Source organism: Neoarius graeffei, chromosome 18, assembly GCF_027579695.1.
Source record: "Neoarius graeffei isolate fNeoGra1 chromosome 18, fNeoGra1.pri, whole genome shotgun sequence".
NCBI lineage: Eukaryota > Metazoa > Chordata > Actinopteri > Siluriformes > Ariidae > Neoarius > Neoarius graeffei.
The window spans coordinates 44473942-44489133 of NC_083586.1; the positions used below are offsets into that span (position 1 = coordinate 44473942).

At 41.1% G+C, this 15192-nt stretch overlaps 1 protein-coding gene across 2 annotated transcripts in view; it reads right to left on the reverse strand.

Annotated features, from left to right (window-relative positions):
* arhgef7b (Rho guanine nucleotide exchange factor (GEF) 7b) overlaps positions 1 to 15192 on the reverse strand; it is an 89824-nt gene that overhangs the window by 27736 nt on the left and 46896 nt on the right. For both annotated transcript variants that reach the window (XM_060898875.1, XM_060898874.1), the window contains exons 7-9: positions 12497 to 12591; positions 4768 to 4863; positions 1349 to 1471 (exon numbers count right to left, since the gene is read on the reverse strand). In XM_060898875.1, the coding sequence (XP_060754858.1) occupies positions 1349 to 1471; positions 4768 to 4863; positions 12497 to 12591 (314 nt within the window). The remainder of the gene's footprint in view (positions 1 to 1348; positions 1472 to 4767; positions 4864 to 12496; positions 12592 to 15192) is intronic.

Below are 15192 nucleotides of genomic sequence, written 5' to 3' on the forward strand. Positions count from 1 at the left end.
ATGTCCTATTGTTTTGGGCTAAAGGGTTGGCAGTGAGAGGGGTATTCAATGAGAAGAGTAAAACTTTCCATTCCATTCAATGAGAAGAGTGAAAGCCCCTCCCACTGCCAACTCTTAATCCCATCAGGTCAAGTCACAATGGGTAAGGTCATGGTTTTTTCCCCCCACACATTCCAACACAGTTCTAAAACTGCTTTTTACAACAGCTTCATTTATCTGGTATTTGACTTTATTCAGTGCGTCTTGAAATTAACTCTTGTACCATTTTACTCAGTTCAGAGCCACAACCAACTCTGTTACACAATTACTCTAATTTTGCTCCCACTCCAACTTTTACTCTCTAAACTCAAAGTAGAGCAAAACTAGCCATTTTTGAGGAAAACGCTTAACTATGGAACAACTGCTCAGTCGTTTTCCTGTGTATGCACTATAGTGCACGCATGTCAACCAATCTGCTCATAATAAATAGGAGAAATATTTACACTTACTCAAGTTATACTTCGAGTAACTTGATCGGCTGGATAGAGTCAAGGTTAAAATAATAATAATAATAATAATAATAATTAAAAAAAGCACTACATCAGTGTCACAGTTCTCAAGATTGAATTGAATCGCTGTCCTGAATCATCTGAAGCGCATAAAATCCGAATGCCATCTCGCAACAAGTTTTACCTCCAAATAGCCTAAACTATGGCTGACAGATTTGATCCTGTTTATTATTGATCATGTTTATTATTTGGCAGTGAGCACATAGGAAAGTGTAAAGTATAAAGTTTGTCAATATACCTATCATGCTTGTATGATAAAAACTCAAAAGATATTTATCTAAATACATGACCTACTCATTCTAAATCTGTCAAGCTTCACCGGCACAGCTCTCGACCCCAGAGGGTTAAACAGTGGGGATTGTTGGGGACTGGGCATGCCTCTGAAGCAAGGAAAACATACCATCATGATACGTGAAAGAATCTCAAAGGTGTTCTTTTGGGTGTGTAGTGAAATACACAGGGTTTAAGGCATTACTTCATTACGCTAATCTTGCGTAGTGAGCACATACAGTAACCACGGAAGCCATTTTACATTTATTCCAAGTGTGTTGAAGCATCTAAACTATAGAACGCAATATAATTTGATCGTTTCAAATTTATATAACACTGCATGGAATGATTCGTGTACATTCATCTTCTATAATTTCAGTGACCCAGAGACTACTAATGTTTATTCTGTCTGTCATTTTAAGCACGATAAAATACAGACGCATTTCAATACTGTGTATGTAGATACAGAACCGTATTACATGCATGGCACAGATATCTCTATAGACACTCGTGTGTACACATGTATATACCTGTGTTGCGTAAGGACATCGACAGCAGAAGGGTGGTTGGAGCAGTAAGCTACATAAAGGCTCTTCATTTGGGGCATGAGGGACAGGAAGAAGCTCCCGATCCTCTGCTGGCTCTCTGGAAATCTACAAACGCATAAAACAGAACGTGTTGGTTAGTTCAGGTATAAAACAGCATTAAATATATAATTACTAGGCATGTAACGATACATCATGTGACGATAAACTGCGATACAATTTTATGATGATTCAAATTGATGAAATAAAAATGAATTGCGGTTAACATCAGGCTGCACAATCGCTTCATTTACTCACTGTAATTGCGTTGTTTAGACAGCAGAGGTCATAATATACAATTGACAACTTTCATGTTACCCATAATGCTTCACGCTTTGGGGGGGGGGGGGGGGGGACCAAAATAAACACGGCGTCGCACACTGACGGTAACCTTTCAAATTTAAATCTCCCTAAAACCTTCAAAGAAGTGTCAAAACTAGCTAAACCAAAGCTTCAAGAAATTTGCAAAGCCTTTTCTGTGGACTTCGAGAAATCGATCGGTAAAAACGCGCTTGTAAATATCGTTTCGAATGCTTTTAACGTCTACTTCAGGTGACCGTCAGCAGCCTTCTTCGTCTGTCAAAACGAGTGTTCCAACAATTACTGACCTACAGAAGTTAAAAGACTGGCAGGAGAACTGAGAAAAATCGACACTGATCACAGAAGAATCCACAGTGAAATGGTTGCTGGTTACGACGAGAAAGCCATAAAATACAAAACGCTTCGTGATTAGGAACACAAGTGAGGAATTCACTCGATCAACTAAGTACTGTAAACACAGCGGAACTGTCAAATTTATTTTTTAAGTTTGAGTTGATTTTGGGCGGCACGGTGGTGTAGTGGTTAGCGCTGTCGCCTCACAGCAAGAAGGTCCTGGGTTCGAGCCCCGGGGCCGGCGAGGGCCTTTCTGTGCGGAGTTTGCATGTTCTCCCCGTGTCCGCGTGGGTTTCCTCTGGGTGCTCCGGTTTCCCCCACAGTCCAAAGACATGCAGGTTAGGTTAACTGGTGACTCTAAATTGAGCGTAGGTGTGAATGTGAGTGTGAATGGTTGTCTGTGTCTATGTGTCAGCCCTGTGATGACCTGGCGACTTGTCCAGGGTGTACCCCGCCTTTCGCCCGTAGTCAGCTGGGATAGGCTCCAGCTTGCCTGCGACCCTGTAGAAGGATAAAGCGGCTACAGATAATGAGATGAGATGATTTTGATTTCCTTCACTCGGATTTTCCTCGAGCTCGTATACTACCAGATTGCGACGATCTTTGGGCCGTTAGAAGAAGCCGTTAGGGCTACAGGGTCAAATATTACATTCAATCTACCTACATAAACGCTAAAAGAGGACGTCCATGTAAGCTTACTGACACTGCATCGTCTGTGCTTTGTTTTGGGAGTTGATCCTTCAATAAAAGTTGTCCGTTTCAGTTCTTTGACTTGTGCTTGTTTTTCCGTTTTCGCACTTATGATGAAACACAAAGACAGACGGGTTGTAGGCTTCGTGACTTGGATCATCCGACTTTACTCCACCACTGAAGTGAGCAGAACACAGGCACGTGTTGTCTGTTGGTATAAAATTAACGGCGAATCCTATCAAACCACGCTTTCCGACACTTAGCCTCTTTAGGTATGGTATAAACCTTGAAATCAGGAAAAAGTCGTTTTTCCCTCCATGTGAAGTCGAAGAAATGACTGAGGTTATCTGGCTTAGTAAACAAATAAATACAGCGCCTGGTTATCCACCAAGGCACAAAGCATTATGGGTATGTGAAAGTAGTAAATAGCAAGAATACACTTGACTTTACCCTCGGCGGAAGTAACGCAGCCTTAATGCTGCCAAAACACACACAAAAATCAGATCTACAATGTGAAAGACCTGTTTTGTGATTGACCGTACAAATAGATTTAATGAGAAATCAGAGCTCTCCTTTTTACAGGCTGCTGAAAGCTAAAGAAAAGAGAAGCAAAAAGCAAGTAGTACAAATGTTCATAAAAAAGGCCTATTTGTTTTTAACTTTTTTTATTTTTATCCATCCATCCATTATCTCTAGCCGCTTTATCCTGTTCTACAGGGTCGCAGGCAAGCTGGAGCCTATCCCAGCTGACTACGGGCGAAAGGCGGGGTACACCCTGGACAAGTCGCCAGGTCATCACAGGGCTGACACACAGACAACCATTCACACTCACATTCACACCTACGCTCAATTTAGAGTCACCAGTTAACCTAACCTGCATGTCTTTGGACTGCAGAGGAAACCCACACAGACACAAGGAGACCATGCAAACTCCACACAGAAAGGCCCCCATCAGCCACTGGGCTCGAACCCGGAACCTTCTTGCTGTGAGGCGACAGTGCTAACCATTACACCATCGTATCACCTTTTTATTTTTAATAAAAGGAATATATTAATTAATAGGCTTTATATTTCACTCCAACTTTTCCAAATGTGGGTAAATATAGCTAGCTATTAAGAAACATTTTTTTATTAAAAAAAGGGACATTTAAGATAAAAGAATATGAAAATATATATGTCGCATTTTTTGGTAATATAATTTCCCTCATTTATTTTTTTTCCCCCAAAAAAATTAGAAAATTGAACTGTAAATGCAAGATCATGAATCTAATTGTGAACTGGGTGATTTGTTTCACGCCTATACATTAGAGTTAGTCACTACCAATACTGACTCCTGCACTATTTTGACTATCATGCTACCATGCAGTCAATACATTAACAAAAACACTAGAAATAGGAATACATCAGTTGCTCAAGAGAAAGGAGGGTGCATTTCAATATGATTGATGTCAAGGTGGGCGGCATGGGAGTGTAGTGGTTAGCACCGTCACCTCACAGCAAGAAGGTTCTGGGTTCGAGCCCAGCAGCCGATGAGGGCCTTGCTGTATGGAGTTTGCATGTTCTCCTCGTGTCTGTGTGGGTTTCTTCCAGGTGCTCCGGGTTCCCCGACAGTCCAAAGACATGCAGGTTAGGCTAATCGGTGGCTCTAAATTGACCGTAGGTGTGAATGTGAATGGTTGTTTGTCTCTATGTATCAGCCCTGCGATGACCTGGCGACTTGCCCAGGGTGTACCCCACCTCTCGCCCATAGTCAGCTGGGATAGGCTCCAGCTTGCCTGCGACCCTGCACAGGATAAGCGGTTATGGATGGATGGATGGATGGATGGATGGATGTCAAGGTGCTTGGTGAAGTGCAGAAAGCCACCAGCAGATGTCCTCACAAGCTCACAGGAAGAATCTCATATGGCACGCTTCGCTTAAGTCAGACTTCTATACTGCTGCAGGTCTCTCAGCCAAAAATTTCTAACTTCGACTTTAGTACAGGAAATGGCACAAGCACGCTCACATCAGCTTAGCCTTACTTGGTGCATTCCTCAAGTGACTGGACCAGTGTCTGCTGGAAGGAGCTGATCTCTTCTAGATTGCCCAGAATGTGAGCGATATCAGTCACGGACAGTCTGAGAACCAGAGGAAGAGACAGAAGTGTTAGTGAATGAAAGAGGCAAAGAAAATACTTGTCTACGAAAGGTTATTAAATCGGTCAGTGACACGGTACAGGACGATCTTTTCATCCTGTGATTTTACTGATCATGAACAAAAATATGACGACACAGCGCTCTTGGGAGAATATTTACTTTATCAGCTCTGTGTTCGATCACTGACATACTGAGGGGTATACATGTGGCAAAAGTGAATAAAAAGACTTCTTTCTGGTGACACAGTGCTGATTTGCGGCAGGTAGAGGAAGGCTACACTGGATATACAACTATATTTGCGTGGCAGCTTCTTCTCAGAAAATATAATACACAGCATAGGACATTAATATCAACATGGCCTCAAACAAAATTAAATCACACTTGACTTATGCTATAGTATGGAAGCCGCGAGAGGCCCTTCATATAATCTTGTTTTATTCACCTTGTTATCCCGAGATAACGACATAATTAATTCAGGATGTCGAGAAAACAACACAACTAATTCGAGATCTCGAGAAAACAAAACCGTTATTCCGAGATAACGACATAATTCACACTACGTTCAGACTGCAACCTGAAACGACCCATATCCGATTTGTTGTGAAATCCGATTTTTTTGTTAGGCCGTTCACATTACCAATTATATGAGACTTGTAATATGCGATCTCCAATATGAACGGAAAACGACCCAAAAGTGTCCCGCATGCGCAAATTGACACGTAATAAGCACATCTACGTAATACGTAAACCAAAAAAAAAAAAAAGCACACTCTTCATGTTTAATGATTTCTTCTTTTTTTTTGTTTAATTATCTGGTTAAAGTGTGAGGTCTCGTGTGTGTTTTTGTTTCTGAACTGAAATGAAAACGTGTAGCCTGGTAACGAGGGTTGACTCCTAAATGTCTCTCTAATTTGTATATAAGTGCACTACATGTTACTAGGAAGTAATGGATTTTTAAACTCTATATAGTGCACTCGAGCTTCAGTAGGCAGTCATTTGGGATACGGCCGCTGTATTACCAAACTCTTAATTCAGGCTTAATAATTTGCACATATTTATTTCGTCATATTAATAAACTTTTTCTACATTTTTATAAATATTTATTTAGATTGTTTATAGCCAGCTGAATTCTGCAGCTTCTCTCAGCGCTGGCTCAAGGTGCAGAAACACCAGTGCAGTTTGCTATGGAGATGAGGCGAGACCTGGCGATGTGGTTTTTGTGTCGGCGGCGGAACTCACACAATAATCTGATTAATGTGGGCAGCAGACTAATGAGACCGAAGGGTTGTAGATGTCTGATAAAAAAGAAAAAACTAACAATATTCAATATAAGACATAATGAACGTAATCGAAAGAGACCGAAGGTGTCAAATTACTGGAAATTTCCAGAACAATCTTATAATCTTGTAATACAGGATGGTTTAAGTTATAAATCAGTTATAGAAACTGTTTTATTTAATCAGGCTAACAGATCAACATCCAGGTCCCTACCAAATCCACCATTAGCTTGATCAATTCTATAAAAGTCTATTTAAATTCTGAAAACTGTACAAATGTTGTTGTTTTCCACCAAAGAGGCGGGATTAGCCAACGCAGAATAGTGACGTTTGTCTCTTGTTGATGACGTGTAGGTGGCATGAATGCGACCTGTCCGGTCAGACTGCAGTCGCATGTGAAAATATCGGATATGCATCGGATTTAGGACCACATATCCAAGCGGCCTGGGTCGCATGTGAAAAAATCGGATCTGTGTCGTTCAGATTGTCAATAACAAATCGGATACAGGTCGCATATGGGCAAAAAAAAATCGGATATGGGTCGTTTCAGGGTGCAGTCTCAACGTAGTCTATGACTTTATGTAGGATTCAAAGTAACTTTACAATGTTTTCCTTGACAGACGTTGAATCAATATTAACTTTTGTGGCCAACTTTACACAAAACTAATGTCAGACCTAGCTAACATTACATGTATAGTTAGCTAAATAACCTTCTCCAACCTGATTTTTATCCTCTCAAAATCAGCATCGCAACTATGCTAGCACTGTTCATTCATTATAATTTCATTTCTTGATAGATAGTTAATCAGCTTTTACCTCTTTCCTCCCGTGTCTCCTTTCCTCGCGACTCCTGGCTCCCTCGCTTCGCGCCTCTCAATTTTCCAAAACAACCAATCTCTGGCGTTATCTCGTGCTGCATTCGCCGCAGTCGGACATTGGAAATTCGCGCACGTAAATGTCAAATTGGCCGTAATTTTTCTTTGAATTCGTCGCTGCCAACTGGGGTGGCAGCAGGGGTGGCAAGGCTTTCTTTTAGGGTGGCATTTGCCACCCTATGCCACCCCGGTAGATCCACCCATGGCTGCGCCCCCCTGTGGGTCAGACAACGAAGACTTAGAAATTGGCAGACATGTAACAGAGCAGAAATGGCTTTTTACGATGCCTTGAGAGAGAGGGGGGCCAGTCTTCTGCGGAGGTGCCGCGGACTAATTTTGAAATGATCCCTTATTAAAAGGCTTAATGCAATCTCTCCCTGTGTCAACCCCTGATCAAAATATTGCCTTATTAGGTGATCGATTATTCCAGACATTCTAATTACCAAAGTTGCATCTATACAGAATGAGAAATAGCCCCAAAGTCAGCATATCACAAGTCTCTTGGCGCACCTGAATGAACCATTTCTCAGCTGTTTACTCGAGATCATGAAATAATTGTTTTGTTTTCTCGAGATCACGGAATAACGGTTTTGTTTTCTCGAGATCTCGGAATAACGGTTTTGTTTTCTCGAGATCTCGAATTAGTTGTGTTGTTTTCTCGAGATCCTGAATTAATTATGTCGTTATCTCGGGATAACAAGGTGAATAAAAAAAAGGATTATATGAAGGGCCTCTCTCGGCTTCCGTAGTATAGGCTACCATCTTGTGAAAATTTTTTTTAGTAACCCCATAATAGGCAGTTGAGAATAAACAGTGATCTAGCGTACAGTCTAGCAGTTTCAGACATCTTTTTTCCCCCCCAATACTGTAAAAGTTTGCGAGGAGCACAAAGAAGTGCCAATATTTAACAGCCTTCCACACCAAACAGTTCTCAAAAACCACGTAAAAGACCTGAAACGCGACCAAAAAACAACCCCCTGAAAGAGACAGACACATCGTTCTTTTCCTCAGTCTTTGTGTCACCGCGGTGCGCACACATTTCTACTATCCTTGACTTGCAAGTGACATCAAAGCAAAATAGAAACCCGGATGTCGGCCATGTTGGTGGAGATACAAATGCGGGGTCGAGCGACATTCCATACAAAATACAGTCACGCGTGCGCAACTCTCTTTGTTTTTCCACTGCTTTAAGCATTCTTTTAGCGATGTCATATCTTTGTGTTGTACGTGTATGGTTGTGGTCACAACAGCACTCGTGACCGTGGCACGTTCCGATTTTTTAGAATTCGGTCCGTGATTCGGAAAGAGGGCGAGGAAACTTTGAGGCTTGGTACGGAGAGAAGACAAGCACAGCTGAACGACATCGTCAGGGCTGATCTAACAGAGGCTAAAACCAAAACAGCTCGTGTTTGCAGTGATCATTTTATCTCAGGTGAGATTCAAAAGCTCCCTCGATAATATCATGGAAGAATTTTATTCCGTGTTGCTAGAATCTTGCTATAAAACGAGCGTTCTCTTGTCATGGTTCACTTGGTGGTTGTTATAATTTTAGAGTGGTTGAGCTGAAATAAATTGAAACGTGATTTGTGAGCCATAAAGCTAGAGATTTGTCAAAATTTCACATTTCGTCTGTTTACACATAGAAGTAAACTAAATACAAAAGAAGCCCTAACTTGCCCTTGCAAATACAACCGATTTGTCATCGTTGACTGGTTTAATTAATAAGGTATTTACTCATCCGGAGACAAATGAGTTATAGGCTTCCATGGACTTACAACCCCGATTCCAAAAAAGTTGGGACAAAGTACAAATTGTAAATAAAAACGGAATGCAATAGTTTACAAATCTCAAAAACTGATATTGTATTCACAATAGAACATAGACAACATATCAAATGTCGAAAGTGAGACATTTTGAAATTTCATGACAGCAACACATCTCAAAAAAGTTGGGACAGGGGCAATAAGAGGCTGGAAAAGTTAAAGGTACAAAAAAGGAACAGCTGGAGGACCAAATTGCAACTCATTAGGTCAATTGGCAATAGGTCATTAACATGACTGGGTATAAAAAGAGCATCTTGGAGTGGCAGCGGCTCTCAGAAGTAAAGATGGGAAGAGGATCACCAATCCCCCTAATTCTGCGCCGACAAATAGTGGAGCAATATCAGAAAGGAGTTCGACAGTGTAAAATTGCAAAGAGTTTGAACATATCATCATCTACAATGCATAATATCATCAAAAGATTCAGAGAATCTGGAAGAATCTCTGTGCGTAAGGGTCGAGGCCGGAAAACCATACTGGGTGCCCGTGATCTTCGGGCCCTTAGACGGCACTGCATCACATACAGGCATGCTTCTGTATTGGAAATCACAAAATGGGCTCAGGAATATTTCCAGAGAACATCTGTGAACACAATTCACCGTGCCATCCGCCGTTGCCAGCTAAAACTCTATAGTTCAAAGAAGAAGCCGTATCTAAACGTGATCCAGAAGCGCAGACGTCTTCTCTGGGCCAAGGCTCATTTAAAATGGACTATGGCAAAGTGGAAAACTGTTCTGTGGTCAGACGAATCAAAATTTGAAGTTCTTTATGGAAATCAGGGACGCCGTGTCATTCGGACTAAAGAGGAGAAGGACGACCCAAGTTGTTATCAGCGCTCAGTTCAGAAGCCTGCATCTCTGATGGTATGGGGTTGCATTAGTGCGTGTGGCATGGGCAGCTTACACATCTGGAAAGACACCATCAATGCTGAAAGGTATATCCAGGTTCTAGAGCAACATATGCTCCCATCCAGACGACGTCTCTTTCAGGGAAGACCTTGCATTTTCCAACATGACAATGCCAAACCACATACTGCATCAATTACAGCATCATGGCGGCGTAGAAGAAGGGTCCGGGTACTGAACTGGCCAGCCTGCAGTCCAGATCTTTCACCCATAGAAAACATTTGGCGCATCATAAAACGGAAGATACGACAAAAAAGACCTAAGACAGTTGAGCAGCTAGAATCCTACATTAGACAAGAATGGGTTAACATTCCTATCCCTAAACTTGAGCAACTTGTCTCCTCAGTACCCAGACGTTTACAGACTGTTGTAAAGAGAAAAGGGGATGTCTCACAGTGGTAAACATGGCCTTGTCCCAACTTTTTTGAGATGTGTTGTTGTCATGAAATTTAAAAATCACCTAATTTTTCTCTTTAAATGATACATTTCCTCAGTTTAAACATTTGATATGTCATCTATGTTCTATTCTGAATAAAATATGGAATTTTGAAACTTCCACATCATTGCATTCCATTTTTATTTACAATTTGTACTTTGTCCCAACTTTTTTGGAATCGGGGTTGTGTAAGCCTTCATGTGAGATTTGTCGACCCACGAAGTCTGCCAAACCAGATAGAACGCGGTATCTGGGTACTCGATGGTCGGTAGAAGCGTCTCATCCTCAGAAAAATCCGACTTCTTTAAATATTATGGGTTAAAAACCACACATATCTATCTTCTCTTTGTATCGAATCTTCGCTGGACCGTTCACATCATGGTAATACTGAGAAAGTTCAGCATTGTTTACAGACACGCTTTCAGCAGCTGCCATCCTAGTTACTTTGTATATCCACCATCATGGTGGACACTCATGACGTAGCACATTCTGATGACGTGGCTGCAAGTTATCTATATGGACACTACCCACTCCATAATCCCCCTTTCTCTCTCCCTCTCTCAATCTTTGCAATATATCTTACAAGAGAAATGGTTCTGTCCATAGACGCACTGTCTGCACTGAAAGGTAGACCGCCTTTCAGATTTTTCAAGTGCAGGTCATAAAAAGAATTTTCCCACAGACACCCAATTACTTTTGTTGAGTGGACCGAAAGCTACTGAAGTCGAATCACAGATGTCCAATTTTATTAGTTTTTTTCTAATGAATTTAGCGCCACGTGGCCCTAAATTCTCCATTATTTTTTCCTGCTTCACCATGACCCAATTCAAGATACTACATCATGCATCACGTGGTGGGCTTTCCCCGTTCGCGCAAGGCATTGTGGGATACAAATTTGAGACAGGAGAGGGAAATGGAGGACGTGAGTGTGCGAATGAAACGTGAAAGACCGACTACAGTCACGGAAAGCGAGAAGAAAAGACGTTATGTTGTGAAGGAAAGGAAATGCAGGACCAAACTAATAAATATCGGCGGTCAGCGAGCACCTCGGTGTGATCAGCTGTTCATTTAGCGACAGAATGATGGAACTGTCAGTGCACGCTCAAAGTAAACCTGTAGATGGCAGTAATGCAACACTGTGGATGCCGGTTGCCGTAAAACCCAAAAGGTGGTGGTGGTAAACCTGCGCATGCGCACACGGCCTACTTCTGTCTGCTTGACTGCGCGAAGCGAGCGATTTCATGCATATTATTTGCTTTAATCCCCCTCAAATTAAATTACTTCCCAGCCACAGAATGGCCTGGTTTTTTTTTTTTTTTTTGAGATATTACAGAAATAAGCATATCTCACAATGCCAAAATTTCAGCGGGAACTACACTACCGTTCAAAAGTTTGGGGTCATTTTGAAATGTCCTTATTTTTGAAAGAAAAGCACTGTTCTTTTCAATGAAGATCACTTTAAACTCATCAGAAATACACTCTATACATTGCTAATGTGGTAAATGACTATTCTAGCTGCAAATGTCTGGTTTTTGGTGCAATATCTCCATAGGTGTATAGAGGCCCATTTCCAGCAACTCTCACTCCAGTGTTCTAATGGTACAATGTGTTTGCTCATTGCCTCAGAAGGCTAATGAATGATTAGAAAACCCTTGTACAATCATGTTAGCACAGCTGAAAACAGTTGAGCTCTTTAGAGAAGCTATAAAACTGACCTTCCTTTGAGCAGATTGAGTTTCTGGAGCATCACATTTGTGGGGTCGATTAAATGCTCAAAATGGCCAGAAAAATGTCTTGACTATATTTTCTATTCATTTTACAACTTATGGTGGTAAATAAAAGTGTGACTTTTCATGGAGAACACAAAATTGTCTGGGTGACCCCAAACTTTTGAACGGTAGTGTAAATTTCACCGATTTTATTTTGCTTTAAACTTTGCCTTTGTTTGTGAAAATCTATTAGATTAAATTCTGAATATTTGCTTTAAAACAAGATCTTGCAGGCCACCGTGTGTTTCTAAAATTGTTTAATTTGACAAAATCCATGACCCTGGTAACCCTGTATTTAACTCTCCTGTCCATTGGGCCTCATCCAGGAAAAATGATGAGTGAGAGAGAGAGAGCGCAAGTGAGCATGAGGCAGCATGATTCCTGCCCCAATGGGCCTTTATTGCACGTTTGTTGCAGTTCCATTTTTGACCACTAGTTGCAATAAAAACTCTACGGAGTTAAAAGACGACCAAATCACGAGAACGTCTCATAAATAAAGTTTGCGGAGGAGTCAAAACTGATGCAATATCTACCTGTCTGTGGGCTGCAGTAGTCTCAAATATGTCGAAAGCAGCGTTTGGAGCTCTTTGCCATATTCTGTTTCTGTCTGCACAATATTCTGGATCACCTAAAAAAAATAAAAAAAAGACATTTTACAAAACGCATACAGACAAACTACAATACGATAAAACCAGGAATCTATATTTCACTTGATTCAACTTCATGAAGCTGAAGTGATGTGATGGTATCATGTTTCCTGAAGTGCATGAAGACATTCGATTTTGATTGTACCATTTATTTATTTTCACATCCTGCTGAAGGCTCAGTAAGATTAACATGTTAAAAAACTGAGAAGCCGCACTAAATGGCCAAACCAGAGCCGAGAGAGCATGAGAGAGCAGGGATCGCATCCATAATTCACTTATTTTGGCTTGAAAATAACATTAGCCGGCCCAGTGGCCCAAGCAATTTGATTAATTCTCCTGGCAGCCTGAATGCAGAATCGTGCACACACACACACACACACACACACCACTTCAAACAGCACACATTTCACAAACCAAAGCTTTCCCATTGACAGCTTTGACTGACTGTTTAATACAGACTCGGACTCGTGCTCTCATCTCTGAGTGCACAGAGACCAGCATCACAAAAGCAATTACAACACAGAGAAAGGACTGATCCTCCTTTTTACCACAACCAAGAGAGAAAAAGAAAGGAAGCGGGGGGATGACAGAATCAGACCAGTCACAGTGGAAATAAATCTGAAAGCCACCTTCTCTAATGAAGAACCCACAACAGCAGGAAGGCAGACTGGGAGAAGCCGCACTGCTTTCAGAGGAACAGGGCATGACATTTAAAAAGTGTTTCATCTTTGAGAGACAAAACAATGCCATCAACTACAGAACGACTGGTACACTTAATGAAAAGGATCTGGGCCTGCTGTACGGTTCTATTCAAGCACAATATATTTTAAGTGTATCTCAAGCCGTAAAAGATATTTAACCGTTATTCCACGAAATCGAGTCGTAAATAAGCTGATAGCCGATGAGGTGCGTAGCTCCGAGTCGGTTATAAGCCATGTACGACCAGATTGAGTGGAATAACTGTTTTATTCTATCCACAGTCACTGGATTTTCAAAAATGGAGCATTTTTATTTTTTGCAAATTAAAACTTTATACAAAACGCGCAACAAAATTATTTCTGCTTAGAATGTAAAGAAACTGTCGAAATGACTGTAGCAATTTGTGAAAAAAAATGCTATAATAATAATAATTCGGGGGGGGGGGGGGGGGATATGGTCTTACCATAAAATATTTTTATTCCATATTTTGTTGCTTTTTTTTTTTTTTTTTTTTTGGTGTTTTGCTTTCGAGTAGAGTTTTTATTTCATCCTCGGTTGGTTCAGCAACACGCACTGCCATTTTGTTTTTCTCTACTCATGGTACATGAGCTGATAGCCCCGTCGTAGAGTAGCCAATCAGAGCATGCGATTGCTCATATCCAGCCAATGTAGATAGAATATCCTCGTCAGCCATCAGCTCATATATGACTCAATTTTGTAGAATAACTAAAATATTCTATCCACATTCACTGGATATGAGCAATCGCACACTGATTGGCTACTCTACTCCTCAGCTACGAGCTCATATACTGTTCGTAGAGAAAAACAAAATGGCGGAGCGTGTTACTGAACAAACCGAGGACGAAATAAAAACTCTACTCGAAAACAAAATCCCAAAAAATACCAAAAAGAAAAAAGGCAACAAAATCTCATGAAGAACGCATCCTTTTTTTAAAGAATTATTATTATCGCATTTTTCACAAATTGCTACTGTCATTTCGCTGGTTTGTTTACATTCTAAGCAGAAAGGAGTTTGTCGGACGTTTGGTATGAAGTTTTTCTCATCTCATTTCATCTCCTCTAGCCGCTTTATCCTTCTACAGGGTCGCAGGCAAGCTGGAGCCTATCCCAGCTGACTACGGGTGAAAGGCGGGGTACACCCTGGACAAGTCGCCAGGTCATCACAGGGCTGACACATAGACACAGACAACCATTCACACTCACATTCACACCTACGGTCAATTTAGAGTCACCAGTTAACCTAACCTGCATGTCTTTGGACTGTGGGGGAAACCGGAGCACCCGGAGGAAACCCACGCGGACACGGGGAGAACATGCAAACTCCACACAGAAAGGCCCTCGCCGGCCACGGGGCTCGAACCCGGACCTTCTTGCTGTGAGGCGACAGCGCTAACCACTACACCACCGTGCCGCCCGGTATGAAGTTTTTATTTATCGTATTTGCAAAAAATAAAAATGTTTCTCAAAACCCAGTGAATGTGGATAGAATAAAACAGTTAATCAATCCAATCAATCAATCTCATCGTACATGGCTTATAGCCGACTCAGCACTACACGCCTTGTCAGCTATCAGCTCATGTACAACTCGATTTCATGGAATAAACATTTGGAAACACTGTGTGTAACTTTATATTTATACAGGAGGGAAACAGGAAATGGTCAAAGGCAACAGCAGTTAAGCGCAAAAAAAAAAAAAAAAGAAGCCCAATTCAAGGATGGAAATTTGCTAGGATTTCCTTCCTATACTATTGTTGCCACACATGTTATTGAATGAAAATGGGTTCTATTTAAAAAGTATAAACATTTTTAAACAATTTTTATTTTTATAAAGACAGTAGTGTCTTCTGTAGGAAATTGTTGCT